This window comes from Scylla paramamosain, chromosome 16 (assembly GCF_035594125.1).
Source record: "Scylla paramamosain isolate STU-SP2022 chromosome 16, ASM3559412v1, whole genome shotgun sequence".
NCBI lineage: Eukaryota > Metazoa > Arthropoda > Malacostraca > Decapoda > Portunidae > Scylla > Scylla paramamosain.
In genome coordinates this window covers 845001-860181 of record NC_087166.1, presented here as the reverse complement: position 1 = coordinate 860181, position 15181 = coordinate 845001, and the positions used below count along the sequence as shown (strand labels likewise).

Below are 15181 nucleotides of genomic sequence, written 5' to 3'. Positions count from 1 at the left end.
TTTTTTCATTTTTCGTATGTTAATTGCCTCTTTTTTACCTCCTTCCATATTTGTCTTTTTTTTCCTCATTGTACGTTTATCATTATCCACTTGTGCCATATTTTCCTTCTACATTAGTGTATGTTTTCTTTCCTTTTTTCTCTATACCGTATGTTGCCATTTTTCCCGTCCCCAACTCCCTCCCCATTCCTCATCATCGTATATTTTCTTATTTTTTCCTCGTGATCGTTCAACATTCAGCTCATCCGGCGTGCCATCAGAGCGCTTTACTTCATGCAAGGCGAGGCTCGACCCTGGAGGCGCCATTATGCTCGTGTCACAAGTGCTTGCTCGTCCTTGAAGCGAGGGAGAGCAAGCATGGGGGGAGAGGAGCACAGGCAGGAGACTGGTAGAGGCAACAGGAACCAGGCATAGGCGGGCAACCGAAAAACACATATCATAGTTTGCTGTTTAAAGTCTTTACCGCTTAGGAGAAAGTAGATGAAGAGTGAGGCAAAGGAGGAGAAGGAGGACAAGAAGAAGGATAAAAAGAAGAGAAACATCAAGAAAGAAAGAAGGAGAAAGAAAAGAAAGTGGACGAGAAAAATAGACAACAGAAAGTAAAAAAAAAAAGGGGGAAGGCTTTCAAAGAGATATTAAGAGAGGTAACAAGAAGGAAGAGGACGATGACAAGAAGCAGGAGATGAGGAGAAGAAGGAAAGGGAAGAAACAAGGAGATGAGAAATAACAACTACACTGCATCATCAAAAAAGGGGAAGTAGGAAGAAGAAGAGAAGGTGAAGAGAACAAAAAGAATAATACGAACAGCACTTACCGTATTACAATAACAAAAACAAAAAGAAAGAGGAAGTGAAGCGCAGAGGGAAGGCGATCTAGGAGGAGGAGGAGGAGGAGGAGGAGGACAGGAAGAAGGAATGAGGAAGATGATACTCGATAGTCAATCCCGGACAGAGAAGCGTCATTGCCTCCAAAGAGTGGCGGCGCGGCGTCCCGGTGGCCTTCAGGAGAGAGGCAGGGGAAGGCGCGTCGTCAGATTGTTTCCCTCCCTCAACCAGTCATTTCTGGTCTCTGGCTGGTGCTGAGGGGAAGGGCGGCGCTTAAATCACCGCCCATTACCTCACCATCAGCCGTCTTCCGCCTCCTTCCTCCTCTTTCACGATTTTCTATATGAGAGCCCTTTTTTTTTTTTTTTTTTTTACGAGGTTCTCAAAGGTTCACTGGTAGATGTTACTGCTCCGCCTTGTTGCTTTTTTTTTTTTTCTTTTTTTTTCTTGTATTTCTCTTCCCATCACCGTGACAGTCCAACTTCCTGTGCGAAATTGTTGCCTCAGATAGATTTTCCTTTTTTTTTTTTTCTTTTTTATTATTATTCTATCTTATTATTTGTTCATAAGTTTCGACGCCCTTCTGTGGCACGGTGATGTAGAGGTTAGTTCTCTTGCCGCACAGACGACAGGGCACGGGTTCGAACCCTGGACTAGGTGGAATCAGTTTGAGATTTGTCACCTTTCTCACTGTAGGCTCACCATCAAGACGTCTTCAAGCTTCTGTGGCGTGGTAGCTGACTTAATGTTTCGCCCTAAGTCTTGGAGAAGGCGCTTGTCCTGCAGTGGATTAGTATCTGATGATGATAGTTATGATTGTACTTGTGTGTGTGTGTGTGTGTGTGTGTGTGTGTGTGTGTGTGTGTGTGTGTTTGATAGGAAAAGTGATACTATCTTTAATCAATACCAAATTAAATATCGCTTTCCCCCCCCCCCACTTACTTGCAAGAAAAAAAATAAATAAATAATCTTTCCTCGAGTTGGCTGACAAAGTACTGGAAGGAAGAAGTAACCTCACCGTGCCACCAGCAACATGAATCGCGGCGGAGCTCACAATCTCTTTGTCGTCTTCTTCTCAACCAGGAACAAGCAAATAAGACAAGGAAATAGATCACTGCACTAAATTTCTTCAATCTTTTTGTTTTCATTCTTGCGGAAACAAATAAATGCGGATGTTTGACGAAGCCGCAAAAAATGTGGTCTGTTTTCTTGCAATCTTGGTGGTTTTCTGAGGTCAAGATGGAAGACTTTGCTGTGCTAGGAAGTGTAAAAACTGAGACAGGAATAAGGCATTGAAATTATTTATGGTTTTCGGCACGCTTCCTATATCCTGAATTGCTTTTTCCTATCCTCCATCCCCCCCTCCCCCCTCTCATCAAGGTGTCCAGGGAAGGATGAATGGAGGAAAGTATAACAGCCAAACGTTTTGAAAATAGCTTTTTGTGTGGGGGAAAGTGCTACTTGAATTCGTGAAATATTTTCCCTGGAAGCTAAATTATTGTACATTAAGTCTGTAAAAATCACGTTTCCCCGTTTAAGAAAGCCATAATGATTTAAATTGGCCAGAAATTACAAACTAGCAGATTATGATCATTTTCATCCGAGGGAAAGAATATTCCTTCTCGTGCAAGGAAACTGTTACTGAGTTCATGAGAAGGAGTTTGTCTGATAAAATTACAATAAAGTTTGTTGGAAAGTTTTTGCCCGATAAAAGTAAAAAAAAAAAAAAATTGCGGAGAGGTTAAGTTTTTGTCCAGTAGATTCGCGATTAAGTTTGTAAGAATATAAGAAAGTTTCCGTCTGATCGAGTTACAAGTCAATCTCGTGAGAACACTTCCCAGAATCACGGGGGACCTTCTTGATGCAAAAAACACCGCCGGTTGTCCGTGGCTGAGCTGTTTGATTTCACGCTGCGTGGCTTCTAATGGTTTTGTAGGGTGTACTCTGTCACTGTGTTGTCCTGTACTACAAAACACGGTCCGGCATCAGTCAGGAGTGGGCGCACCTTCCGGGTCATCACTCCCATCACTGCTGCTCCTCCTCCCTTCGTGACTGGGAAGATAAAAAAAAAACGTGCTGCTGTAAAGGGAGGATGTGTGAAGATGTGTGATTGCTTCCCTTTGTAATCCACACCTGCAACTGGCGTGTGGAGGAATTATCGTCATGGTGTTGATGATTATAATAGTAGCAGTGGTGGTGGTGATGGTGATGGTAAAGGGATCATTACGGAGTTGACGATGATAGCAGTGTAAGCTTCCTCTTGCCTTTAGTGTCCTAACCGTCGTATATATGAAAAAATAAGTACCACAAAAGGAAATACTAGTGCAGAATTGTCTCCTTTTCCAGTCAAGGTCAAGATTCTCTGCTCACTACTTTATTTTTTATAAGGGCTATTGGCAAAAATTGGCGGATGATGCTGACTCTCCGGCCTTGTTGTGGTGAGGACCGCTGCTGCAAGACACGTGGAGACTAGAAAGACGCAGGTGACAAAGATATGAAATGATTAGACAGAAGGTCATCGTTAGCAAGTAAAACAGTCGGACATGAACATAGAGTGATTAAAGGAAGATGTAGTAAATGAAACCAAGGGAGAGGAAGGAGTTACGAAACTATCCTAACTGGACTACAACTATTACTACTACTGCTGCTACTACTCTTACTTCTACTACTACTACTACTACTACTACTACTACTACTACTACTAGATTGTCTAAATCACTATTGTATATGTAAATAGATTCTTTTTCCCATTCTCAGCAATCCTCTCACAGGCACTCCTAATAGAAAACGATGCCACACTTCACTGTCCCTTCCCTGTCTCTAATACTTTATCACTTAAGCTTCTCTTACCTTAAACATTCCTGACAGGCGACTGTGTGGTGTAGAGTAACCCAAGACAGACCTTATGTAAAATGTCTCTCAAAACTTCACTCTTCTCTCTTCCCACGTCACCTCATCACTCAAGCTTCCCTTCCTTCCCTCAGCATTCCACAGCTGTAATTGTATCCTTGAGGGACTCCTTCACTCCCAGCTTCCCTTAATGTAATTTCAGTTTGGCTGTCTTGGTGTGCATGGTGAGTGACTCTGAAAATATATGAAAGAACCCGATGAACAAATATTTATTCCTTTGAGCCTTAGAGAATAAAAGGCTTCGTGTGTGCAGCAGGACTGTTCATGAAGGAAGGCAGAGCGGCAACACAGAGGTGGAGGTTATAAGCGCTGGGACATTAAGGCGTGAAAGCATTAAAGGACCATCAGACCGTTGAAAATTCAGGTGTTTTGACCAAGAGGGAAGTGTGGCTAACATCTTGCCTGCCTGGAGCTGCGGTGGCGTCCTTGCAGCGTCCTTTGTGGGGGGAAGGGAGGGTCGAGGAGCACTCCACCTGCACCCGGTCCCGCCCCGCCTGGTCCTCTGCCCCGCGGTGGCAGCCATGCGCCAGCGCCACCGCGAGGAATTGTGGATCTTGTGACAGTTGTGGCGAAAATCATGTCGAAAGAGATGAGCAATTTTTATGGTCAAGTTCAGAGTAAGTAGCTGCAGCACTAGAAAAAGTAGTAGTGGGAGGAGGAGGAGATGTACCAGCAGCGGTGTAGTAGTAGTAGTAGTAGTAGTTAGTTTTTGTTGTTGTTGTTGTTGTTGTAAAAGCATCAGAGACGAAAAGCGCAGCTACAGACGACGTGCAGAAATGTTTAAGGAATATAAGCATCATTTCTACTCCTCTTGTAAAGATCTGGAAGACAATGGGCTCAAAACCTTACATTGAAAGAGAAGATAGTGAGATAGTGAGAGAAGATAGTCTCCGCGGTGCAGGAGGATGACATGGATGATGAACAATTATTGTTCCAACTTGAAGCTGAATTAAAACGTTCTTTAATTTACCAGACTAAAAAGTTGCGGGCATGCCATTTTGTACAAGACTTAACTTCGCTGCCAAGGGACATGTGAACGAGAGCGACACTTCGGTTAAGCAGGGGTCCGGCAACGCCTCCATCGCCTCAACCGCCTCTAACTCCTACAAGAACCTGCTGTCCGTGGAGGTGCGGCTTATCAGGGCCATGGATAACGCTTTGTCGCGGAAGCATCACATCGAGGAAGGGCAGCAGGTTACCCGGGATTCCGTGGAGTGGTGGCGCTGTCCCGCCAGCAAGTCTGGAAAAGTCGTGGTCCATCCGGCAGAACATTGCCTGGACAAGTTTTTGCCGTACCCTTACCCGAAGGAGGGAGAGGTGCACGGCCCCTTCCACGTCACCAGCGCCTCCTGGTCCTCGGCCACCATGACAGCCTCTGAGGACGGTGCTTCCCAATTGAGGCGAAAACGAGGGAGGAAGAGAGCCATTTTCAAGAGATTTCTGTTCTTCCTCTTTCTGTTTGTGTTGCTGATACTGAACTTGGCAGCTCTGGTGTGGTCTGCGCTGGTGGCGGTGTTCTGGAGAGAGGGAGAAATACCACTGACAATACCACTGAGACTTCCCAGCATTCCATACTTTACAATAACGATCTGTGACAAGTGATCAGCTGTCACCAAGTCTCAGCACCAAAAAGTTTCATAGAATTCTATCTCAGTCTTCTTTAATCTCATAAGTCCTGATCTTTTAATGGTAAAGAGTGATAAAGAATACCAGAAAAGTAGATATACTCTTACCTATTATGACATTTTGTTTCTCCCCTTCCTTCTTTTCCCTCCCTGCGCCTCCCACACCCCTGCAGCTTCCTCCGTCTCCCGCACACAGGCAGCGACTCACCACAACCTAAACAGCCGCGTCCCTGCCTCCCCCACTCCGGCGCTGTGTCCCGTCAAGCGAACAGGAGTGATGACGGTGGCTGTTTGCTCCTCTCACTTACATTTGCCTTTCATCCTTGTCTATTGTTGTTCTCTTCTGTTTCACTCCTTCATGTATTATACTTGTGTGTTTATTGACCACCTCTGTACTTTTTTTTTCCTGTGTTATTCATCTTTAGGTCATGTTTATCAGATTTGTCGTACCTTCTATTTTCTTGTTTTCTTTGTCTGTTTTTATTACTGCGCTTCGGTGTCCAGGATCTCTTTCGTCTATTTTTGTTTTTCGTTCTTTTCAAACATTTGCTCTCCGTTCTTTCTCTGTTTCTCGTTTAGTCTTCCCTTTATTCTCTGCACCTTCTCTCTACCTGCTAGTCTTGTTTATCTCCTTTATTATCCTTTCTTTTTCTCCTTTTCGTCCTATGCTATTCTCGTCCTTGTCCTTCCCCTGCCTTCCTTCCTTTTCCTCCTTCGTTTCATCATTATATATTTCTTTTTCCTTCTTTCGTCATGGTAGTGGCAACAGACGCATACCTAAACACACACACACACACACACACACACACACACACACACACACACACACACACACACACACACACACACACACACACACACACACACACACACAATGCATACCACCATTTTAAAAGATGAATTACAGCCTTTGTTGCTACTTTTCTCTTTCAGTGCCTCCCTCTTATACCTTCTTTCTCCTCTCCTGCCTCTTTCTTCCCTCCTCGCTCCCTCTTCCTCCCCCTCCCATTCCTTTTAACCGCACTGCCCTTCCTCTCTCCTTCCTTTTGACCACATCACCGTCTCCCCTCCGCTCCTCTCTTCCCTTTTTCCTTCCTAACCTTATAATTTTCTCTTCTAAAAAAAAAAATACTTATTTTCGTTCTATTTTTTTCTTATGTGAACGCTAACTGCATATGAGCAAAGTGTATGAGTCACTGTAAAGGTTAGGGGGATGTTAAAAAATGTTAGGTTAGGACTGCAGCTAATCTTTTAATATCCTATTCAACTATCTCTTATTTTTTTTTATTAGTGAACCAGTAAGTCATTACAAAGTGTCACATGAGGGTCAATAAGTCTGCTGGCATTTTTTTTTCCTTTGTGTTTCTTTGTGTTGCTTCAGATATGGATGGTATTGTCTGTTCCTAACTAATCTGTAGGTATTGCCAGTTTGACTCTCTGTGACACCTTTAATTTGTAAGGTAAACACGTCTGCCAATTAGGTAACTCAGGTGTTGTTTTGATGTTGCCTTGCTGTGTCAGTAGGTGGTGTAGGCGGTGGTGGTGTTGGTGGTAGTAGTGGAGTAATAATGTTGCTGGATGTGTTAAGGATGGTTGTGGTGATGATGGTGGTGAGGGTGATGGTGCTGTGGTAATGGTAAGGATGATGATGGTGGTAGTGGTGATATATGGTGTTGGGGTAATGGTGGTGGTGGTGGTGTAGTTAGTGGTGTGGTAATGGTGCTAACTGAAGGTGTAGTGATATAGTGAGGGTCATGATGGTGATGGCAGATGATGATGACGATAGTGAAGCTTGCAAAATACGTGATGATGATGACAATAACAACAACGATGATGATAATGATGATGATGATGGTAGCAACATAGAACAGTGATGGTGACAGTGGTGGTGGTGGTGGGGGGCAGGGAATTGTCACCTATACATGGCAGGTGGGGGATTTAGGGGGGGTGTAGGGGGGGTGAGGTGGCAAAGAGCAGCGGCAGAATGTCAGCGAGGACAGGATAACACGTTTGCCCTTTGTTGCTCGTCCCGCGTGGGCTTAAAAGGTGCGGGTCATGTTCCGTACACGTCACGCACCTATTTTGACTTGTTGGGAGGGGGGGAGGAGGGGAAGGAAGAGGGGAGATGACCTGCATCACACACACACACACACACACACACACACACGTTGCTTAAACTACTTTATTTATCTCGTTTACTTAAATATATTGTAGTTATCGATGTATGTATATATATTTTCATCTGTTTATTTGTTTATTTTGTTTATTTATTTATTTAAGGTGAGGCAGCAAGAAATTAGCATAAATATAGATAGAAAAAACTATTTCCTATCTCAGTCTATTTATATCATTCTTTTTTCTTCGATCTGTATTCTTTTAAAATGATCTATATATATTTTTTGTGGTTATTAGTTTTTCTTTTTTTTTTCTTATTAAATTTTCCCTTTGTGATTTATATTGCGTAACGAAATAATTGATTTTACCTATTTTACCTATTTTCCTTTAGTCTGTTCAGTATTATTTTCATTTTCGTTTCATTTATTTTCGTGCATCGTCCTATGTCGCTTTTGGAACTCCTTTGCGTGATGGCGTGTGTGATGATACGTGCCATGCAAGCTGAGTGCATGGCAGGGAGCGGTGATTGGCTAAGCCTGAACGTGACGTCACCAGCCTCTCCACCATTAGTGTCATCAGCAAACAGCGGCAGGGCGGCGGGACGCTGATGCCACGTGTGCTGCTTATGTGTGTTTGTGGGCGCAGGAAATTGGAAGTTGAAAGGTCTTGATAGTGGCATTATTCGTAATGTGTCTTACGTAATGTTCCGCAGCACCAGGAGTTGTAGAAGTACTGATAGCATACTTAGTTACATTTACATGGCTACCTTAAGAAGCATTGATTATATTAGAGCTTTACCCGTCGCAGTTTAGTTACCATTGTAATGTGTTCGTGTTTTTATACGTAAGTAGATTTTCATGAAAGCGAAATTTGACACTTTTGCAACAGCTGCCAACTCTCTGGGAGGCGCCGCGACCAGCGTTAGGAAGTTTTCACATATGTACACACAGAACACATGGCGGTGTTTTCATTCCAGCCGTCCAGCGGGGCGCCGTGTGTCCCCGCCATACAGGCACCAAGGCAACACTCGCGACACAACATACGTGACTCCACAGGTTATAAACATTCCCGCGGCACCGTTCCTAACTACCGTCTTGTTGTATTTGTGCGGTACATTTTGGAACGTACGAAGAGCAGGAGAAGATTTTCGCTGGTGTCGCTCACTTTCGTCTAGCGTAGGTGGTCGCCATGTCGGACTGGCAGCGAGGGTTCAAGATGGCGGTGGAGTGAGAGTGTGTCTAGTAAGCCTCCGTGAAACACGACCGATTTGTCTTGGATAATCAAGTCGTGTCGTGCCAAATTTTGTTCTATGCAGTCCTAAGGTGTCACGAGACCCATTGGTGAGAGAACCCGGTGGATTTACTAGGTAAGGAAGCGCAGACGAGGCCTTGTGTTCGTAGTGACGTGAACGCTGCAGTAAGAAGTGAATACTCTCTCACTTTCACACTCATGCAAGATTCTCACGTATTTTATCTTTCCTTGCAGTCATGGATTCCCCAGCAGCTGCGATATTCCTCCTGGTAAGTACCCATTTTGTTCTTATTTTGAGTGAGTGGGCGTCGAAGAGGGCCAGGAGGCATCCAGAGGGCCCAGGAGTGGAGGTGGGGCGAGGTTGTGTGGAGAGAGGAAGGCCTTGAGACACCCAACCCACACGCCTCCCTCACTGGGCTTACACTCCCTATATCGACATGGCTACCTGGTATTTTATTACATAGAGACCCTTTTTATAATTTCTGATACGTGTCGGCTTCATGACGGGGGCGAGAGTGTGACGGGAAGGGCAGGAAAAGGGTCAGGGTTGGCAGGGAGAGTGTCAGGGAGCAGATGGATGGAAGGGAGAGATTTCGTCATATGTGAGAGGTGGATGCGAGAGTGCCACTGTTACTTGAAATTACACAGTGAAAAGGATTAATTGCTTCTACCTTACGTAATGACTCTAGGGCTGGGAGGAAGGGCTTTTGTCGCACTGGGGCTGAGCGAGGCAGCTGTATGTGTGTGTGTGTGCGTCTAAATTGCTTTACCTGGCACTGAGTTTAGCCTAATGAGAAGTATACGTAACGTTGACACAGAAACCCCCTCAGCGTGTCGTCTTAGTTACGCTGCCCAGGATCCGTCGCGCCCTTGGGAGTGTCACCTTAAGTCAGTCTTGGAAGTTCTTGGTGCATGACTCACAGGTGGCCAGGCACTGCATGCCCCGCGGCCCTCATGGTATTTACGTGCATGACGCAGTGTGAATCGGGGGTATAATAGGAAGCAGGATGTTTTATTTGACTTGGCACGTATTGTCTCCTTGTATTAATGTCTTGAAATCAGGTCAGGCAAAGGGCGCATGTTATGTACGTGTTTTAAAAATGTCATTACAAGTCTTGATTATTATAACCAGACGTCTCCATTAATGCGCTAAGGCAGAGAGGAATTAATAGAACAAAGTTTCCTTCCTCTGGGTGGTAACTTTGTGATATTCAGACCATTACCCCTCGAGAAAAAAAACCCGACCGCCAGTGCCCGCACCTCAAGGCCACGCCGCCCCTCGTCTCGCCCGCCCTTTGCCGACTACCACGCAAAAAAACTCCCTTAAAAATTAACCTACGTGTCAGACATTTCAGCTTTCCATATCTCCGTGGCTTTACTTGCGATCTGAAGGAATCATTCCGCAACTCCTGATGGGGAAAAAGGAAACAATTGGCGTGTGAATACGTGGTAGAGGGGAGTGTGTGGCAACGGGAAGGGCGTGGACGCGGGCGTGGGCGGCGAAGGCTCCAGGGTCTAGGCGTGGGCCCAAGGGAGGACAACGGTACCCTTGGAAGGCCCTTACCTCCACTCCCACCACCATCACCATCACCACCACCACCACCACAATAATAATAATGTCAAGCCGGATCACCATCACCACCATGCCCGCCCACTCTTCCTCCTCCCACTCCACTACTCCCACGCCATTACTCCACCTTTCCTCCACTGCTGTCTATCCACTGTTACTTTCCACTCCTCTATTGTCATGTTCATCCGCTCTTCCTAACCTTACCTAAACTAACCTTACTTAACCTAACCTTACCTAATCTAACTTAACCTTACCTAATTTTAACCTAACTTTATCTAACCTAACTTAACTTCAATACTCCAGCTTCCCTCCACCGCTGTTTACTTATTATTATTCTTATTCTTCTCCACTCCTGCGTTAACGTCTTATCCGTCCACTCCTCTGCCACAATTCTTCAATTATTGCTTCTACTCCTCCACTTCACTTTTCTCCATCCGCCTTTCCAGTCCTCCTCACTCCTTTGTGCCTCATTTACTGCAGACTCCATATCTTAATTATTCCTGTTTTTTTTTTTTTTTTATACATATTACTCCTTTCCTCCACCACTCCGCACTGCTTCACCACAACTACGCTATTGTCACCACCACCACCCATAGTACTCCCACAGCACTTCTAAAACTTACCGCACCATAACGAACCACCACCACCACCACCACATCCTCAACCAACAGCAGCAGTGACAACAACAAGAACAACAACAATAACAACACCTTGAACAAACCACAACACCACCACTGATCCAGAAGAAGGGGAACCAGAATATAATTAATACAATGCATATACATGGCTGACCACCTGTCGACCACCACACAGCCATAACCTGCTGATCCACCACCACCACCACCACCACCACCACCATGACCACCACCAATACAACCATCAACAACACCATCACTATCAGTATCGCTAAGGTCACCACTCCACCTCTTCCTCCTCTTCCTCCTCTTCCTTCTCTTCCTTCTCCTCCTCCTTCTTCATTACCATCATCACCCATTGACGAAAAATTCACCATCACAAGCACTAACCAAAGACACCACCACCACCACCACCACCACCACCACACCACCCACGTACATCACACATACATGAACAACACCACATAATGACCTTTTCACCACCACTGCCTCTCACACTCCCGTCACTGGCACGCCTACACCACCACCAACACCACCAGGACTTACCCAACCACTCCACCACACGAGATCCACCACAGAACACTCACCACCGCAATCACATCACTTACCTGAGTCCTGTAAACTGTCTTATTAGTAACTGCAAAGATAACAACGGTAGCAGCAGAACATGAACAAAAGGGAGTGGGTAGCAATTAACCACCCCCCCCACTCAGAGCAGTTGCGTCAAAAGTATAGTGAAGTACAATAGCGCACAGTTACCTGGGGATATTGAAAGGCCCGCTAGGATAATGTGCAGCTCATTATCGAATCCAGCCGAGATGAAAACCCTAGCGGCGCTTCCGGTTGTTTACTTGTATTGCTCGCCCGCGTACCTGTGTGTGTGTGTGTGTGTGTGTGTGTGTGTGTGTGTGTGTGTGTGTGTGTGTGGTACGGTAAATAAACTCTCCTTTTTCTTTCGTCTCCGCTAAAAAAATCAAAGTAAGAAATAAAAATAAATAAAGAAAGAAAGAAAATCCTTCAGTATCGTATTTTCCTAACGTCAGTATCAATGTATTCTTAATAATAAAAAGATTAAGATAAAAAAAATGCAAAAAAAGTAACAGAGGTGGCGTTACTTCGCGTTATTTCTTCACGTTCTGCTTTCCTCCCGGTGTTGTAGCAGACTGGTGGCCGGGAGGAGCGTGACTGTCAGATATTCACTTTTTACACTTCCCAGGTAAAGGTGAATCGCGTAATTGGTTTCCTTCGCTTACAGATTATTGTTTTGGTGCATTTTGTCCTTGAGTGCATCTCGTTGTTTTTGCTCTCTCTCTCTCTCTCTCTCTCTCTCTCTCTCTCTCTCTCTCTCTCTCTCTCTCTCTCTCTCTCTCTCTCTCGCTCTCGCTCTTTTTATTCAACCGACTCGTCATTACGCGGCGAAAACGTTCAAGGTCGTAAGATTGTGAGGTAATTTGCGTGTATTCACCATCATTAAGAGAGATGTGAGGCGCGTCTTTCATCCCAGCGCATCATTTAATGTTACCAAGTTTTTTTTTTTTTTTTTTTCTCTTCAGTTTACTTTTCATGCCAAAAAATTGTGAATGAAAAAATGGTTTATCTTATTTTTGTTCATGTCCATCATCATTATGAATATTTCTCCCCCTTTTTTTTTATGTGCCCAATTTACTCTTCATACCAAAATTACTTTCCTTTTTTTTTTTTATTCATATCAATTAGCATTACGATTTTTTTCTTCTTTTTTTTTTATTTATTATTTAAGTACTCAGTTTACGTACCATACCTGAATCTTATCAAAGAATAGTTGACCTTATTATCCCAACAAAAATTCTATCCCTGCCTTGCTTTCCTTAACTCTTGACAAGCCTCATTCAACTTCTACTTTCCTACTACATACTCTTTCTCCTTCCCTACCAGTCCTTTGTCCTCACTACCATATTAAACCTTCCTTTACCTTTACATATCGCGTCTCTTTCCCCCCACCCACCCTTTGTCCTTCATAACCTTATCTAATTCTCCCTTTCTCTATGCACTCCCTCATTTCCTAACCCTTTGCCAGTCATTAAATTCTCCCCTTTCCCTTTACATGCTTCTCTCTTTCTGCCAGTCTCCCATCATCGTATTTAGTCCCTTCCTCACTTTTTTTTTGTCCTCTATCACTGTATCTAACTCTCCCCTTTCCCATTATCTGGCTTATCCTTTCTGTACCAACCCTTTGTCCCTCATTACTGCCTTTAACTCTCCCCTTTCCCATTACATTCCCGTGCTTTGTCCTCCCTCACCTCACTTAACTCTCCCCTTCTCCTTTCCCTTTCTCCCATCCTTCTCTCGTTCCACTTTCCAGGGTTTCAAGGTCACTGCGGATACCTGGTGATGCACTCTTAAATAGCTCCCTGTCCCTCATAACCTAACCTCGCTTTTATGGCTTTTCCCGCCCACTTCTAATGAGCTGCTGTGAGTTATTAAAGGGAGAGAGAATGAAGTAATGGAGAAAAGAGACACTTGTGAACATAGTCGTGAGTTTGAATGGCTGTGCTCTTGAGAAGGATAAGGAAAAGATTTACTTGATCACTTCAATGAGCTGTTGTGTGTTTTGAGAATGAGACAGAAGCAAATAGCAGAGGGAAAAGATACACCTGTGAAAATAATCATAAGTTTGAATGGCAGTGGTCTAAGAAATGTAAAGAAATGTGAAGGAAAAAAAATAATATGAGGATACGAGAGAATTGCATGAAACACGCTAGACCAAATGCAGGTGGCGTGTGAAGCTCATTAACAGGAAGTTTGTCGTCCTTGATCACGTTCACCTGTTCCTCCTCACCTGTGATTAGACAAAGATAAAATACAAGCGATATGTACCTAGATGATGTGTGTGTGTGTGTGTGTGTGTGTGTGTGTGTGTGTGTGTGTGTGTGTGTGTGTGTGTGTGTGTGTGTGTGTGTGTGCGCGCGCCAAAGAAAAATCTAAATGAAAACAAAGTAACCTTCATCTACGTGACTTTTCTGGCCTGCAATTTCACCTGACGCCTCATTAACCCTCCCCTCCTCTTCCCTCCTTTACTCCCCCTCCTTACTCCTTCTTTCCTTCCCCTTTACTACCCCTTCTTCACCTCTTCCTATTCCCTTCCTCTTACATTCCTTCTGTTTTTATCTCTTTCTTTCTCCCCTTTCACTTCTTTATTCCATCCGTTCTTATTCCCCTTTCACTTCTCTTCTTCTTACTCTCTGTTTCCTTCCCTTCTTTACCTTCTCTTACCTTCTTCGTCCTCTTCCTTTTTTTCTTTCGCTGTCCCCTCTTCACCTTTTGACTTCTTTCGCCCTTTTTCCTTTACCTTCTTCCTCTTCCTTTTTCATGTATGCCTTTTATCTTCTCATATCCCTCATGTCCTTCCTTCTCTCCTTCCTTGATTTTTATGCATTTATTTTTTTTTTCTTTTGTGTTTTTCTAGTTCATATTTTTTCTCCTTTCCTTATCGTGGCATTAATAGCATCTTTCATTTTTCTTTCCCTTTTTTTCGTTGTTTCTTTGTTTCTTTTTTTTATTTTTTGTCTTTCATATATTTATCCATTCTTTATCCTGTTCTTTTATTTAATTTTTTTTTTTGTCTTTGCCTGCCCAAATATTCTTTCCTATTATTTTTTGCACTGTTCTTCATTCTTTCCTACTTCCCATCTTTATTTTCCCCATTTTTTTTCGTTCTCCCCATGCCCCATTCTTCATCCTATTCCTTCCCCCTTTATATCCTACTTTATCTCACTCATCCTACCTTCCTTCCTTTATTTTATTATCATCTTCAATTCCTTCCTTTTACGTATTTATCTATTTATTCTATTTTTTTTCCTTCCATATCTTTCATCACCACACGCCTCTTCCCTCCTTCAACTATCTTCCCATAATCATCCTTGCCTCCTCCTCCTCCTCCTCCTCCTCCTCCTCCTCCTCCTCCTCCTCCTCCTCCTCCTCCTCCTCCTCCTCGCCATCAGGGTCACCGCCGCCCTAAGGACCTGCATAATAACAAGGATAGTTTTATCATGCTTTGTGAAGGACGCAGTGAAGGTCAAGGATTGTTTGGCAGGATACTGAAGGATACTGAAGGATACTGACGTGCTGACCAAGATTGTGTGTGTGTGTGTGTGTGTGTGTGTGTGTGTGTTTTATGAAATGTTAAGAGGAGATATTACGAGGCGGCATTAATTTTTTTTTTATTTATTTATTTTTTTTCAGATTTGTATGAATGATTTGTGCACGTGTTTG

General features: G+C 43.9%; 1 protein-coding gene across 1 annotated transcript in view; it reads left to right on the top strand.

The window, feature by feature from the left end:
• Nucleotides 1-15181, top strand: part of LOC135107875 (cuticlin-4-like) — a 337646-nt gene that overhangs the window by 230130 nt on the left and 92335 nt on the right. Inside the window, exon 7 of the mRNA XM_064018221.1 lies at nucleotides 8960-8994. Coding sequence (XP_063874291.1) covers nucleotides 8962-8994 — 33 coding nt within the window. The 5' untranslated portion in view covers nucleotides 8960-8961. The remainder of the gene's footprint in view (nucleotides 1-8959; nucleotides 8995-15181) is intronic.